Below are 15,804 nucleotides of genomic sequence, written 5' to 3'. Positions count from 1 at the left end.
ATGTCAGCACCCAAACTGCTTAAACTAGGGTTGAGTAGTCAGCCATTCCACAATATCTTCCAGCAAGAAAAGATTAATAAGGGAAAAGGAGAGGGGAACTGATCTGGTGGTCTAGCAAGAATTCAGTTTACTTTCACAATTTGGTCTGTCACCTTTCTGGGCTGGTAGATAGCCCCTTCAGCCTTCGTGGGAGCCTCTCAACTAATATCAAGTGTTCATGGAAAGGAGTCCATAAGGTCCACTTAGCAAAAAACAAAGTTCATTTTCTGCACTATCAACCCAAAGACTTACTGTTTCCCTCTTTTAATATTATCATCGGAGTCTGAATCATCTACTGTCTCTTTCATCTCTGCCTCTGCTTTCTCTTCTTCCAAATCTTCCTGGTTGAAACCCTGTTAGTAAAGGCAATACAGATCAGTGGGTGGAGTTTATGTTGGGTATTTGATCAAATTTTCCTCTCTCACATAGCATATGCTTTTTTCTTCCAGATCATCTTTACATTATTTTCTAAAGCTAAGCCAACACTTTCTTATCTACATCAGGAATTTTTACAGATATTACTTTCCAAAGAGCAGGACTTCAAATGCCATTTAATTCAAACTGCCTCACTGCATCCAACAAAGACCTGGGGTTTGCCTATACATGGAAGTGCTTCCAGATCAAGGCATCCAGATAAATTTGAAGAGTGGCTTTTCTGAAATAACTCCACATACAGGTAAGCTCTTACGATTCTACCAATTCATCATTCAAAAGTTTACAACATACTTACTGTAAACTCCTCCTCTTCCTCATCACCAGACTCTCCAAATATATCTGCAATAAGGTTCCTGTAAAAGTAGTAGTTTATTTATTATTCTCTTTCATTTGTAGTACATATCTCAACAGCACATGGCAATAGCTCGATCCATATTTGTTGGGAAATTCCTAAAGCAATGATACAAATATCTGAAACATCTGAAAGAACTAGACTGTTCTCCATTTCTTCCCTTAGAATCATAGGAAGTTAGGGCTGGAAGGGACCAACCTCCTGCTCAAAGCAGGACCATCCCCAACTAGATCATCCCAACCAAACATTTGTCCAGCCAGGTCTTAAAAACCTCCAAGGATAGAGTTTCCACTCCCTCTCTGGGTAACGTTCCAGTGTTCTACCTTCCTCCTAGTCAGAAAATTCCTCCTAATATCTAAACTTCTCTTGTTTTAACCTGAGACCGTTGCTCCTTGTCCTGTCATCACTGAGAACAGCCTAGCTCCATCCTCTTTTGAAACCCCCTTCAGGTAGTTGAAGGCTTTTATTAAATCCCCTCAGTCTCCTCTTCTCTAGACTACATAAGCCCAGTTCCCTCAGCCTGTCCCCATAACTCATCTGCCCCAGCCCCCGAACCATTTTTGTTGCCCTCCAATGGACTCTCTTCAATTTGTCCACATCCTTTCTGTAGTGGGGGGCCCAAAACTGAACACAGTATTCCAGACATAGCCTCATCAGTACTGAAGAGAGGGGAATAATCATTTCCCTTGACCTAATGGCACTACACCTACTAATGCAGCCCAGTATGTCATTAGCCTTCTTGGCCACAAGGGCACACTGCTGGCTCATATTCATCTTATTGTCCACTGTAACACACAGGTTCTTTTCTGCAGAACTGCTACCCAGACATTCAGCCCCCAGCCTGCCCTGGTGTATGGGATTGTTCTGCCCTAAGTGCAGGACTTTGCACTTGTCCTTGTTGAACCTCATGAGATTCCTTTTGGCCCAATCCTCCAGCTTGTCTAGGTCTCTCTGAAGCCTAGCCGTATCCTCCAGCATATCTACTACACCCCACACCTTGGTGTCATCTGCAAACCTGCTGAGGGTGCACTCTATGCCATTTTCCAGGTTCCTGACAAAGACACTGAACAAATCCAGCCCCAGGACCACCCCCTGCAGCACTCCACTTGATACCAGCTGTCAACTAGACATTGAGCCATTGATTACTACTCTCTGAGCCCGATGCTCCAAACTGGTTTCTATCCACCTTATAGGCCATTCATCCCTCCTTCCTATGACTCTATTCTTTAGGCCATTAGTCGCTTCACTTCCAAACCACCTATGCTGCACCTTCAGCAGATAGTAATTCCCAGCAAAGGTTGAGTGAAATTGACCTCTGCTCAGTTTTTCTTTACTTTTCGTTGCCCATTGGTGAATATGCTGTGTATAAGGATACTGGAGGCACTCCATGAGATACCAGCTGCCAAATAGCCATCAAGACATTAATTACTACTCTCTGAACCCGATGCTCCAGCTAGTTTTCTATCCGCCTTATAGTCCATTCATTCTTCATCCTCCACCTTATAGGACTTCCTACAATTCTACTCTTCAGGCCATTGTGGACATTCGTATGGTAACTGAAGCTCATCCATTTCCATTCAAGAAAAAAAGTCTCACTATTTATAGCCCCATAGGAATTCATATTTAGGGGCACTTACTCTTGCTCATTCCCTGATTCACTGTCACTCCCAAATAGATCTTTCTCTTCTTTCTTCTTTCCAGCACCGTCCTTTCTCTCCTCCTCCTCCTCATCTTCACTATCTGATGCTACAGCATTCTTCTTTGCTTTACCAGATTTCTCTGATGCATCACTATCAGATTCTTCCACATCTGAGATGATTCGTACTTTCTTTGCAGCTGCCAACAGAAAGCAAATTATTACTGACCAATATAACTGAGGGTCACAAGTCATCCACCCCAATGGCTAACCTGTAGCCAAAAGCCCCAAAATTCAAAATTAAACAAAAAACACACTACAAAAGATGTAGAAATTCATTAGGTCCTTGACAGCAACCTCTTACTTGAAATTAAGTTTCTAGAGTTGATTTGTGTTGATTCCTAACCATATCAGCACTAATGCAAAACATAACATTCACTGTGCTTTTAAATCCTCCTGCATCCTGTAAGACATTTTTTCTAAAAGGAAGTTGTCATTGTAAAATCTAATCAATTGAAGAAGTAAGTTACAACTGTCTCAAATACTATTCCTAGCCCACAGTGTCAAATTTTGTATTTTCAACATTGTCTCTCTCCCATTTGTATTAAAAACTACACAGAATAACACTGACTACAGAGAACCAAAATGAACGCATCTTTAAAACAACATGCTGTCAAACACAGGAAGCAAATACATAGCAAAGAAACTTCTTTTTCTGATCTTTTAGAGTTCAGCTGAACTTAAATGCTACTTTTTAAATGTTAACAATTTAGAAAGAAATGAAATTTTTCTCTTTTCAGTGCAGATATGATCACAGAGCAACCTTGTGGAAGGTCATGTTTATTGTTTCAGCTGCTTAATTTACAAGAAATAAATGTTATTCTAACTTCCATTCTCAGTCTCAGATACTTAGTTTGGAACCTGGAATTCAAGCTGGATTTTTTCTAGCTCATGTATCACCAATAGTAAACATCCTTGTAATGGAAACTTAGTTTTCTTAATGAAGTATAAACCATATTAGACTAACTCATTCTCCTAAAGTTATAAATAACCCTGGTTTAAGGAGTGATTAAATACATCCAGAAACACATATAAAGAGCAAAGGGTTTAGCAAGATGATGCTACAACTATTCCCAGGTAAAACTAGGTTTCCAGGGAGACCCATCCAAAGGTAGGAAGGTCATTACACTGTCAACCTTACTATTTACATAGGATTGCCTTACGTGTTTTCTCATCATCCTCACTGTCAGAAAGGATAGCTGTTTTTCTCTTAACTGACTTCTCCTCCTCTTTCTCTTCTTCATCACTGTCTGCTATTTTCCGTATCTTTGGACCTTCCTCCTCGCTGTCAGAACCATGAAATCTTTCTCCTGCCTGCTCATTATCTGAATGATGAGAGTCATTCTGTGCTTCCTCTGTTCTGTTCTCTCCATCACTGTCAGACTCTATTTTTTGTTTGCGTCTGGGAGCATCCTCATTCTCAGAGTCGCTGACTGGATGCTTTGGGGGCTCCTCATTCTCAGAGTCGCTGGCATGAACTTTTTGAGGTTCCTCATTCTCAGAGTCACTGGCTAGTTGTTTTGGGGGCTCCTCATTCTCAGAGTCACTGGCTAGATGCTTTGGGGGCTCCTCATTCTCAGAGTCGCTGGCTAGATGCTTTGGGGGCTCCTCATTCTCAGAGTCGCTGGCTAGATGCTTTGGGGGCTCCTCATTCTCAGAGTCGCTGGCTAGATGCTTTGGGGGCTCCTCATTCTCAGAGTCGCTGGCTAGATGCTTTGGGGGCTCCTCATTCTCAGAGTCGCTGGCTAGATGCTTTGGGGGCTCCTCATTCTCAGAGTCGCTGGCTAGATGCTTTGGGGGCTCCTCATTCTCAGAGTCGCTGGCTAGATGCTTTGGGGGCTCCTCATTCTCAGAGTCACTGGCTAGATGCTTTGGGGGCTCCTCATTCTCAGAGTCACTGGCTAGGTGCTTTGGGGGCTCCTCATTCTCAGAGTCGCTGGCATGAACTTTTTGAGGTTCCTCATTTTCAGAGTCACTGGCTAGTTGCTTTCGGGGTTCCTCATTTTCAGAGTCACTAGCCAGTTGCTTTTGGGGTTCCTCATTTTCAAAATCACTACTGTGATCTTTGTGAGGTTCTTCATTTTCAGAGTCACTTGCTTGGCGATTTATGGCATCCTCATTTTCAGAGTCACTTTCATGCTGATTTGGATGGTCCTCAATATCAGAATCACTGTCTTTACCCCCGTGAGTCCCTTCATTTTCAGAATCACTGGCATTATGATTTGAGGGCTCCTCATTTTCTGAATCACTGTCTTTTTGCCTTGAGATATCTTCATTTTCAGAGTCTGTCATGTGATGTTCTCTAGTTGGACCATCATCTTCGCCATCACTGTGCTCATTCTGGAAAACAGAAAATCCCAGGCAAAGGTTAGATATATTAAATGGGAGACTCATGTTTTCCAATTCACTTTCCCTTAATTTATTTGTGGGTGTTGCCATCTGAAAACATTTCTTAAACTGAAATAGGAATTGAACTATCTATCTGTTCTATAGGTATAGCTTTCCACAGCATGCTATCAAATGATTCAGAGTAATTCAATATTAAAAAAGTAAAACAACATTAGAATACTAAAACAGGGAGACCTTTGATTTGCTGTTCCATCACAGATTTCAACCAGGACTTTAAAAAAAGAAAAAAAAAAGAAATTTAAGACTACTTTATGGGACCTTATTTTGAGGTCATTGCTCAGCACTTCCTGGCAGGGTGGGGAAAGAGATGGGAAATCAGTTTTATGGTGTTTTAAGCTGGGCTCCGAAAAATCATTTTTTAAAAGTCTGGTTTTAGATAGTCACTTTTCTATGGAATATGTTTCGCATTTAGTTACTGGTATTCTTTGTATTACAGTACATCAAGTATGGAAAAATTGGGGCTTGTGCCCTTTCTTTTAATTATTTTTTAAACCTGCATACTGTGCATCTAGTTTCTCTGTGAAAGACATGTCAAGAAAGAAATGCCACTAATTGAAACAGAAAGCAATTCTTAGTCAAACTATTTTACTAATACATTTTGGTTCACTGGGTAACCAGCATTTTGGATAAAGACATTGTTTTTATAAAAGAGATTCAATACATCAGTCCTTAAAGTTGAGAGTTACTGATACATATTCTTAGACATCTGAAGGTCCACAAACAAAACTAGAGAAGAACAAAGGTGATATTCTTGATGCTTCAGAAGAGAAACAAAATCCTCTTTTTATAAACTAATGCAAATATGCACCTGATCTGTCTAAAAATTCTTTTTTTAAAAAAAGCTAAGTTTTTAGAAAAAGTTTTTCAGATGACTTTTAAATATGAACATGGGTAAGAATGCCTTACGTTTTAATTTATTCTTGTTAGAGAAAGCATCCACTTTTCTGGTAGAGGTAAGTAGTACATTTTCCCTGTAAAAACAATTAGACCTTTCAGTCCTCCATTCCCAGGATTTCCCATTTCAACAACTCAGAGCATCTAAAATTGCTGGCCCAAGCCCTTCCCAAAACATACAGTAAAGTCAAAAGAATGCGACTCCTCTCCTTTGGCACCTCAAAGAATGTGTGTGTGCGCATCATCTCTCTTGCATCCCGAGTCTTCACTTGGCTATACATTTAAATTCCTTTCAGAGGTGGCATTCTTTATCTAGCCTTCTATTCTTTCTATGCCTCTTTTGTTCCCACAGTTCAGAACTAGAGACAGTTTTAATATCAGTTGTTGAGACTTAGCCCATAGGGTCAAAGTGCATTTACACCAGAACCACACTGAACAACACTTCTGATACCTAGTTTTATTTATCATTCCCTTGTATATTCATAAACTTAAAACTCGATTTAAGAACAGATTTCCCCATCATCAAAAGACTTAACAAAAAAAAGAATGTTTAAGGTCTTAAACCTCAGATTTCAGTGATGCTTTAGTCTCTAAATAGCAACCTATAACCTGCTAAGAGCTCCAAACAGGATGAAGCAACAACATGGCACTCAGTGCTACACAACTTTAAAGCATGGCTATCAAATGTATCTTCACTATTTTAATGTTGCTGAATCTCACAAGTGCCATAAAGCAAAACTAATGATCTCCCCAATTGTGGTTCTTTCTCCCGGCAAGGTTTAAGGCTATTTGAAATGCATGATGATCTTAGTATCAGTGTCTTAAGTAACCCCTATTTTTCCTGTTCTATAGACAGCTACTGGAGCTCAGTTAGTGAAAACGGGTAGTAAGAACTGAAACAAAATTATGAAAATAAAAGTTCCTCCTGCAGCTAACAACCAGAAGTCCTGAGACCATCCTGTCAACATCTCCAGCAAGTTTGGTGTTTGCTAATCATAACATTGACTCTATTCCCCTCCACGTTGTGGTTTTTCTCCCACAACATACTGGGAAAATGTACATCTGTAGAGTTGAATGCTGCATTTGATGAGTTTTCTCACTGTATTTAGGAGGAAGATAAGATCAGGAAGAAAGCTGCTTCTAGGAGAGAGGAAGGTAAAAGCCACCTTTGCTTGGTAATGTTATGGCAATTACTGTGAGGAAGCCTACCTTGAGATGGTATGGTTTATAGCCAAGGAGGATTAGAGAACTTTTGATGGACTAGCCCCTGTATCTTTTTCCTAAACTTAAATATTGTTCTTTACATATTTCACTGACCTGCTGATCATGAAAATAAGAAATATTCATGATAGAAGCAGCATGAGACTATGTTGAGAGGGGAAAATCACAGAAAAGGTGGAAATATTAATGGATTACTTCTATTACCATATAACCTGCCAGGACCCTTTTAGAAACCCTTTGGCAAACATGGAATCAGGAAGAAAAATAATTTTATCCCAGACTACATATTAAGAACACTACATTTTGGTTAGACCAGTAGTGCTGGCTGTTGGGTACGGTTTGTCTTCAGGAATACCTACAAACAGCTTGGTAATTTGGAAGGCAGAACACTCTAGAAAGAAATTAGAGAAAAATCACTGGAGGGCAATATTAATAGAATGCCATAGATAAAAATGCAATTGCAGATTGTAGACTCCAGAAATTCTAACACTGTCTGCAAGGAATTGTTAAAGCAGACTGACAGTAAGAGTCAGAAGTAGGATTTGTTTGGTATCTTTTACTGGAACATCATAGTTGGAAGAGATAGTCAAGCTTCCAGACACAAAATGCCCTTCCCTCCAGTCCACAAAAGAAGCAGATGCAGCCTAAGCTAAATACGGGTAGAAGCATCACCATTTGTACCAAACAGTGTTTAACTTAGCCTGCACCTGCTTCTTTCCAAGACCTGACAAATGGTGTTTCATGCCTAACAGCTTGTTAAACATCTTCCACTGTTACTAAGTTGGTCCAGTTAGAGAGAATTAAATATACCGTGCCTCTTGAATTTTTGGCTACAACAATACTACTACAGCAAGAGCCAGGACATTTTTAACAATGAAGAAGAAATACACCCTGTTTGGCCTGTGCAATGTTTGGTGAAAAACTACCTTTAATTTTGTTTGTAGAGTGCATAGCCCCATAGTATCTCAATCCTGACCAAGTTCTCTGGACCCTATTTTAATACAATGCCTATTGAAGACTTACTGAGTAAAAACACTGGGAAAAGCAAAGTAATTATATGGGCTTAAAAAAAAAAAAAGGGCTTTATTTATAAGTATTCTATTAAGAGGTTGCATTATACTTCAAGTATGTAGCAATGGGGTGGGATGGGTTTTTGCAGCAACAAACTTGGGATCTAGACTTTAAGATAACCAGTTTTTACCAGTTCGTCTCTAAATATTTTTCTAAAGTAAATTATGTGACAGTTATGTATTTAACAGCAGATTTTTTCTATTTTTTATTTTCCAAATGCTTAGTTTAAAGAAAAGCTTTTAGGCATCCTCGAAGGCAGGTAGGTCTCAGGTATCTGCCCTCCATCCCTTTTTTCTCTAATTCCTTTGCTCTCTTTTCTTCCTCCTCTTTATCTATAAACTTTTTAAATTAAGATGTCCTTAATTATTTCTTTTAGCTGAACAGAATTCCATAACAGATTTTAGTACAGTAGGATGTAAAATATTTTAAAAGCAAACTTACAGTGTTAACTCTGTATGTAGAAACAGTAATAAATGAAGTTACTGCCTCAATGCACAGCCCCTGGTTAAAGGTAGATGTTTTTCCCACCCCTCCAATAACAGACCAAGACAAGAAGAAAAATGTCTGCTACCTAGCATGATCCCACAAATTGTGACGGTTATATGCAAACGTACATAATCATATCAGATGTTGATGAGGCAAATTATTTTGTTTGTGTTTTTATTTTAAGGGAAATACGAAAAGAATTGTTGTGGTTTCATTAATGGTCTTAGGCACAATGCATGAGGATGGGTCCTCATAACCACACAAAGCCCCAGTGACTTCATTAAGATTCCATATAGGCCTCACTATAAGGTTTGGGCACTAAATTGTACAAACACTGTAAATGTCATTTAATATGCAATACTGTACTAAAACTGTATGTTATCTAATTCTATTTGGCTAAATCAGAGCTGATAAGGACATCATGGAAAATATTTATAGATAAAATGGGATTGGGGGAAGGAAAGCCAGAAAAGAATTGTAGAAAAGAAAAACCCACATACCTGAGACCTACATAAGTAAATCCTCAGGATCCCCCTTTTCTTTAAGTTAAGAACCTGGGAAAAAAAAAGTTTGAAAGTTTAAAAACCTCAGTCTGTTCATTTTTTTAAAAAAAATCTAATTTAGAGACGAAATAGTAATTAAATAGACTTATCTGATAAGGCTGTCTCAAAAGGTTTTATTACCCTTGAATGTCATGCTTCCCACACTTTCCTAAGGATAAAGAAAATAAGATATAAGAAGAGGTAGATCACCAAAAGTCACTCCTTTCAGGAGTACTGCATGTAGCAATTTGAACTACATCCCTAATTACGAGGCTGCAGGAAAAATAATTAAAACTACAGGAAAAATATATTAAGATACATTTGTGATTTTTAATTTTACACAAATATTAGAGCCTCAGCTTTAAAATCTAGCACTGGAGGTCTTGTCCGAAATGAGATGACAGGTATTTTTCTGTGTTCAAAATACAAAGGAATATACAAACAGCCACATTGTGCTTAACTCTTAGGCTGCAGCACACACAAACAAGATCACTTAAGGATGCTGCTGCCTGATGTTACAATGTTTAATGTTATTTAATGACACCGGGTAGCTTAAAAACTGATGATCAGAGTAACAAGAAAGTCTGTTTGCATACTTAAACTGGATCTCAAATTACCTTAATGCAGGGGCGGGCAGTTATTTTGGCTGGAGGGCCGCTTACTGAGTTTTGGCAAGTTATTGAGGGCCACATGACAGGCAGCCGGGGCAGATAAATATTCATTTTCTAAACTTTTTAGGGATCCTGTGGGCCGGATAGAATGGCCTGACAGGTCACATCTGGCCCGTGGGCCGCATTTTGCCCATGCCTGCCTTAACATAATACAAAATGCAAACATCCCACAAGAATATACAGAAGCTGGAATGATTAATTCAATATTCATATACCAGATTAAAAGCTTAATGGCTCTAGTATTATCTTCCCTGCTCACAATGGGAATTTTTTTAGATTATGACAGAAGTGGGAAAAACACACTAGTCAGTCCATAACACATTATCTGCTCTTCATCCAGCACTCACAGGAGCCATCCCTCTCAGAAAACTTGTAATTTTTATTTATGTGTTCCTCCTACACAAGCCCTCAAACTTCCCCCCCTCTATAGAGGTTGAAGGTCTACTTAGACCTAAGCAGCCCACTGGATTAGAGTGGATAAGGTATGCCACTTTCTGTAGCCAAGGGTACACAACTAAGTGATGCCACTAACATTACATCTGGCTACCTGTGACTCTCCAGCTCAAATGAACAAATATCTATTTAAAGCAAGATTGACTAGGGGTTGTTTCTGGCATAAGTGCAAAGCAATTCCTACTTCTGGAGTCAAAGAAAGACTCTTCCGTAAGAATGATGAAGGCATCAATTTCTGAACTGGCTTCTTCTGCAGTAAGCAAACACACCCCCTCCCACACAAGGCATACCAAACTTCATTTTATATTTCAATTCAACTTAAAAAAGATCTGTGCTTCAAATATTAAAGTAGGCATCTGTTCCATTTTCTCTTTTGTACACTGTGGATTTGAATAATATGCAGAAATTAAACACAGTAAATTTTACTGCAGAAACAGACCAGGTTTGCATTCCACACCAGAGTTGAGGAAGTCTTTCAGTCTGTTATAGTGCTATCGTATCATTTAGACAGTTCTTTAACACAGAATTCCCTCACACTGTCCCATCAGGAATGGGGAAAAGGGATAGTGCTGAGCCCATGGAAAACAAGCATGGGAATGTAGGAGATCTACATGCAAGCTCTGTTCCTGCAGCTGCTCTGGATCCTGACAGTGTTTCCCTTCTACGCACATAGCTTCTGCTGTAGCATGCATCTCTCCCATTCCCACACGAGCCAGTCACCTCAACACCCTTTATGGAAGCCCTCCAAAGGAGAAAATAAAGGAGAGAGAACTGGTGACCCAGAGGCACCTGTACTAAACGTTCACATGGATGACTTGTGTTTCACAAGCAAAGATTCTTCGGTGGGTTTCAAGTAATACAATGCAGCTTATTTAAAAAAAAAAAGGGCACTGACAGATAGAAAATCATGATGATGCATACATAACACAGCAAACATCATGCCTCCCCCATAGGATATGGACATACAAAAAAGGGAGTAAGAAGGGATGGGGCAGGAAAAAGTACCACATCATTGGCTCTGTGATAACCATTTCATATGTCTACTCCTACTTCATGGTAGAGTGAGAGCTAAAACAGGGCAACTTACAGCTGAATAAAACAGAACTATACCATAGGACAGGCATAGACAAATTAAACTATTATCATGCAGCAGTCGATACACAATAAATGCACTTCTCTCCCCCACTCCCTTCTGTGAAGCATAACGTATCTATTCAGAGGCTTAAAAATAGATCAGGAGATTTTTGTTATTTATTGTAAAAAACAAAAACAACAAAAACAACAACAACAACAAAACAAAAAACAAAAAACAAAAAAAAAAAAAAAAACCTTTTGACCCTCTACCTTGTATAATTAAATATCAGCACACAAAGCTTTATGGCACTGCTACACACCCCTGAAAACCAGCATTTAAAATACAAAAAGCACATTTACTAAGCCTGTGAGATTCAGAGGAACAGTGATTTGATTCGCCCGAATCTGAGAAGATTCAGCACCGAATATCATTTGGCCATAGACTATACAGGCAGGCAGTGCTGGTGGGAGCAGCCGGGGGAGTCCTGGCCCAAGCCAGCAGCACTGGGAGAAACTGCGGCTCATTTGACTGCTTCCCCACTGGAGCAAGGCAGGTAGTGCTGGCAGCCCCGGGAGAAGCCAAAGGGGCTGGGTGAATGTTTGGGAGATGGGGGCAATCAAACCGGGAGCTGGGGAATCGAACTGGGGGAACAAACAGGTGCTTTCCCCCCAGCTCCCAGTTCGGTTCCTGCTTCGATTCCCCAGCTCCCTCCCCCAGCTCTCCGATCATTCCCCCCAGCCCCCATGGCTTCTCCCAGGGCTGCTGGCTCAAACCATGGCTCATCCAGTGGCTCCCTCGCCAGAGTAAGGCAGGCAATGGGAGAAGCTGTGGGAGCTGGGGGATGAAACTGGGAACTGGGGGGAAGTTCCTGTTCGTTCCCCCAGGCCCTGATCATTCCCCCAGCTCCCAATCATTCCCCCCAGCCCCCGCAGCTTCTCCTGGAGCTGCCAGCACTGCCTGCCTTGCCCTGGCAGGGTGGGGCAGCTGGATGAGCTGCAGTTTGAGTTGGCAGCTCTGGGAGAAGCTGCAGTGGCTAGGGGAAATGATCGGGGAGCTGGGGAATCAAACCAGGAACTGGGGAAATAGAACAGGAATCCATGAACGACTCATACCTCCCAAGGCTGGAGGGACACGGCAACCGCCCGCAGGTGGCAGTGACAGTGTTGGCGATGGCAAGTGGAGACCACCTGCAGGTGACCGTGGCAGCGAGGGGGGTGGCGAGCTGCGACTGCCCACAGATGTCAGCCAGTCTCAGAAGGGGAACATGCCCACCCACAACGCATCACCTACGCCAGGAGCTGGAGAATCGAACTGGGAGCTGGGGGAAAGCCCCTGTTCGTTCCCCCAGTTCCCAGTTCAATCCCCCCAGCCCTTGCGGCTTCTCCTGGGGATGCCAACTCTGCCTGCCTCACCCTAGTGGTGGTGGTGGTGGGGGGCAGCCTGGGGAGCAGCAGGATGAGCTGCAGCTTCTCCCGGGGCCGCCGGCTCCAGCCAGGCTTGTCCGGATGCTCCTGCCTAGTGCCTGCCTGTATAGTCTATGGCTAAATCTTCGAATCGATTCAGAGGCTTCCAATTCAATTTGGATTCAGACATTTGGCTGCTGAATTGGGGAAAATCTCCTCCGAATCGAATCAGCTACCAAAGCTTCACACAGCTCTAATATTTACAGCCACACTAAAAAGTGATATCCACAAAGATAGTTCAGCACGTCATTACAAAAAGCTCATGAAATTTTACTAATCTAAGCCAAAAGAAAAAAAAAATGGAAATCTATTCTTTAATCATGATTATGATAATCACTAAAAAGAAGCACCTTGTAAACAGTGTATTTGCTTTGACCATCTATGCAAGCAAAGTTTTGCAGGGCTGTTTTAAAGTCTGGTTAAACCCAACATTAAGCCAATCTCCATTAAAAGAGTAAAGCCCGCTATCACTCAAAGCCAAACTACAAAGATATGTTTCATTTGATCAAACTAAATATTTCTGTGATACCTCTGAATGATGCTCTATGCTTCCATTGTCTGATCCAGAATGCTGTTCATTTACATCATCTTCAGCCTCAGACCCTGAATCCCGTTCATCCTGAACTGGGGTAGCTCCACCATCATCTGTTCCAAATTAAAGGAAAAAAAAAACATTAAGGCTCAACATCATTTTCTTTATTTAAAATATTTTGACAGTTACGAGGACCAGGGAGTCTATAAGCATGACTCATGAACGGTACCAAAATTAAGATGATGTTAGAATGCATAGTTGAGAGCGAGAGAAAGATTTTAATCTCATTCTCTATATTCTTAGAAATCAGTCATTTTGGATAAATCTCTTCGGTCTACTTCTTCTGACGACAGTCACAGAAGTTAGAAGGCCACAGATGTGCCCATTACTCTTAAGAGACAGCTCACAGAACCGCTTACAAACAAATACTGTGACCATTAGGTTAATATGATAATATTAACACAACATTTGATTACTAAGTTATTATAAAACTGCTGTCCTTAAGACACAAACTTATGCTAATGAAAGTGTCAGAAAAGTGATTCCCAGCCTCTCACATCCACAGCCTGTATTTTCCCCATCTTATCCATCCCAACCCAACATCTTACAACCTACCAGTGCCATGCAAAGTCACAGAGCCTACCTCCTCCTGGTCCACTTGATAAGCAGGCTGTAGACACCTGAGCTAGCTGTGCACACGTAAGCTCCAAAACTGAAGTAATATAGCCACAGCATAGCACCTGGATGAATCTTGGCAGGGCTAATTAGTCTGCCCAACACCATCCAAAGACGGCTCTGCTGCTTCCCATGCCAGGACTACCACATAAAATACAGCTTGGGGCCAACTGACAACCTCCTCATCCCGCAGACTCCACCTCTGCAGCTCCCTGGTTAAGAATCACTGTATTAAAGCATCAGATTGTAACCAAAGCAATAATATGGTTAACTAACAAGCCTACAGAGGCATCAGCCTACAAGCTGGGTTCCAACTACGCTGGGAAAGAGGTGCATTAACACACAGCAGTGCATTTGAAAAGGCTTGGCTGAAATCAATATAAGCTGCAGTTTTATTGTGCCTTAGCTGCACTTGGGTTTTCAAGCACATGAATAGTCAGGTTGCAGAAGCACTCCTTTCTCCCCCTAGCGCAGACATGCCTTCAGAAAGACTCAATAAGATTTTTGTGTCTTGCGTGGCCTTGCCTAGCCAAGAACTTGAGGTATTAGGTTAGTTCAGAAAACACCCTGCCAGTGCTGGGTAACATGCATCAGGAGCCTGGCAAAGATGCAACGCGCTGACTCTGGCAGCACCAACTGGGCCATGCAGACTAGTTTGCTTCAACCAACCCTTGCGCTCACACTGTAGGAAACATCCCTACTGTCAGTCGAGGTATCATCCACATCGTTCTCTGCAACCTGGAGCGGCGGGACCTGCTCCCGGCAGGCGGCCACACCGCGGCCCTGTGTGCTCCGGGGCTCAGGCCCTTCCCGCGCCCCCAGCACAGCCCGCCACAGCGCCAACCGGCGGCCCGCACGCATCGCCCCCCGCCGCGCAGGAAGCGGCTGTTTGATTGGCCAGTAACGGGCTCAGGGAGCAGCACGTCCTTCCCCGACCGCGGCGGGCGGAGGGCAGGTCGCGCGCGGGGCTAGGGACCCTTCGCGCTGCTGCCGCGAACAGGGCAGCGCCTGTCAAGACCCGGACCACTCCCCGCCCCCGCTACCTGACTGGTCCCCGCTGTAGTAGTCGCTCTCCATCGCTGGCCTCCAGGCCCCGCCTCCCCCTCGGGACTCGGCGCTGCGGACGGAGGGGCGGGGCCCCGACTCCGCGGGCTGGTGCCTTGGACGCCGGTTCCGGCCCCGCGCGGACACCCCGAGCGCCCGGCGCTCCCTCCTCCCGGCTTGGCCCGGCCCAAAATGGCGCCTCCCGCGACCCCTCGGAGGCAGCCCCTGCGCATGCGCCAAGCACGCAGCGGGTCAAGGAGCAACGGCTGGGCGCTCTTCTCGCGGCCCAGCGAGATTTCGCGATGCCTCGAAGCAGTGACGTCGCCCTGCTGTTCGGCCTGCGCTCCACGCTAGCTATAGGGGGCGTCGCACGGGCCCTGCCCGCAGAGCAGCAGCACGCAGCATGCGCGGGGCCTGGAGCGTCTCGTGCTGCCCCCAGGAGGGTTATCAGCAGAATCTTGCTTTCCTCTGATTTAAAAAAAAAAATCCCCAATTTTCGGATTTAAAAAAGTAACCCAAAATCCACATTTTTTCTGTAATCAAAATGAGGCCATTAATATATAAATATATAGATAGTGGTGTTTCATTTTAATTATGGAAAAATGTGGATTTTGAGTTACTTTTTTTAATCCGAAAATCGGGGGATTTTTTTATCAGAGAAAACCAGGATTCGTGGTTATGAGTGTCCACTCCTCCCTCCCACATGTGGCCCCCAGGAGGCAGGGAGCCTGGACACCCACCTAGGG

General features: G+C 42.7%; 1 protein-coding gene across 7 annotated transcripts in view; it reads right to left on the bottom strand.

Annotated features, from left to right (window-relative positions):
• IWS1 (IWS1, SUPT6H interacting protein) overlaps positions 1-15,279 on the bottom strand; it is a 27,914-nt gene extending 12,635 nt beyond the window's left edge. The window contains exons 1-7 of one of the 7 annotated variants that reach the window (XM_019503732.1): positions 15,058-15,279; positions 13,337-13,452; positions 4,053-4,862; positions 3,686-4,013; positions 2,464-2,662; positions 770-827; positions 292-392 (exon numbers count right to left, since the gene is read on the bottom strand). In XM_019503732.1, the coding sequence (XP_019359277.1) occupies positions 292-392; positions 770-827; positions 2,464-2,662; positions 3,686-4,013; positions 4,053-4,862; positions 13,337-13,452; positions 15,058-15,091 (1,646 nt within the window). In that variant the 5' untranslated portion in view covers positions 15,092-15,279. Of the gene's footprint in view, positions 1-291; positions 393-769; positions 828-2,463; positions 2,663-3,685; positions 4,863-5,837; positions 5,960-9,103; positions 9,256-9,286; positions 9,315-13,336; positions 13,453-15,057 lie in introns of those variants that run through there. The other 6 variants (XM_019503733.1, XM_019503737.1, XM_019503731.1 and 3 more) reach the window with 6 other exon arrangements.
• Positions 15,280-15,804: the final 525 nt, after the last annotated feature.

The sequence above is a fragment of the Gavialis gangeticus genome, unplaced genomic scaffold, assembly GCF_001723915.1.
Source record: "Gavialis gangeticus isolate Ggan-Ray unplaced genomic scaffold, GavGan_comp1, whole genome shotgun sequence".
In the NCBI taxonomy this organism is placed as follows: Eukaryota; Metazoa; Chordata; order Crocodylia; family Gavialidae; genus Gavialis; species Gavialis gangeticus.
Note: the sequence above shows the minus strand (reverse complement) of the source record. Positions and strands in the feature narration are given on the sequence as shown.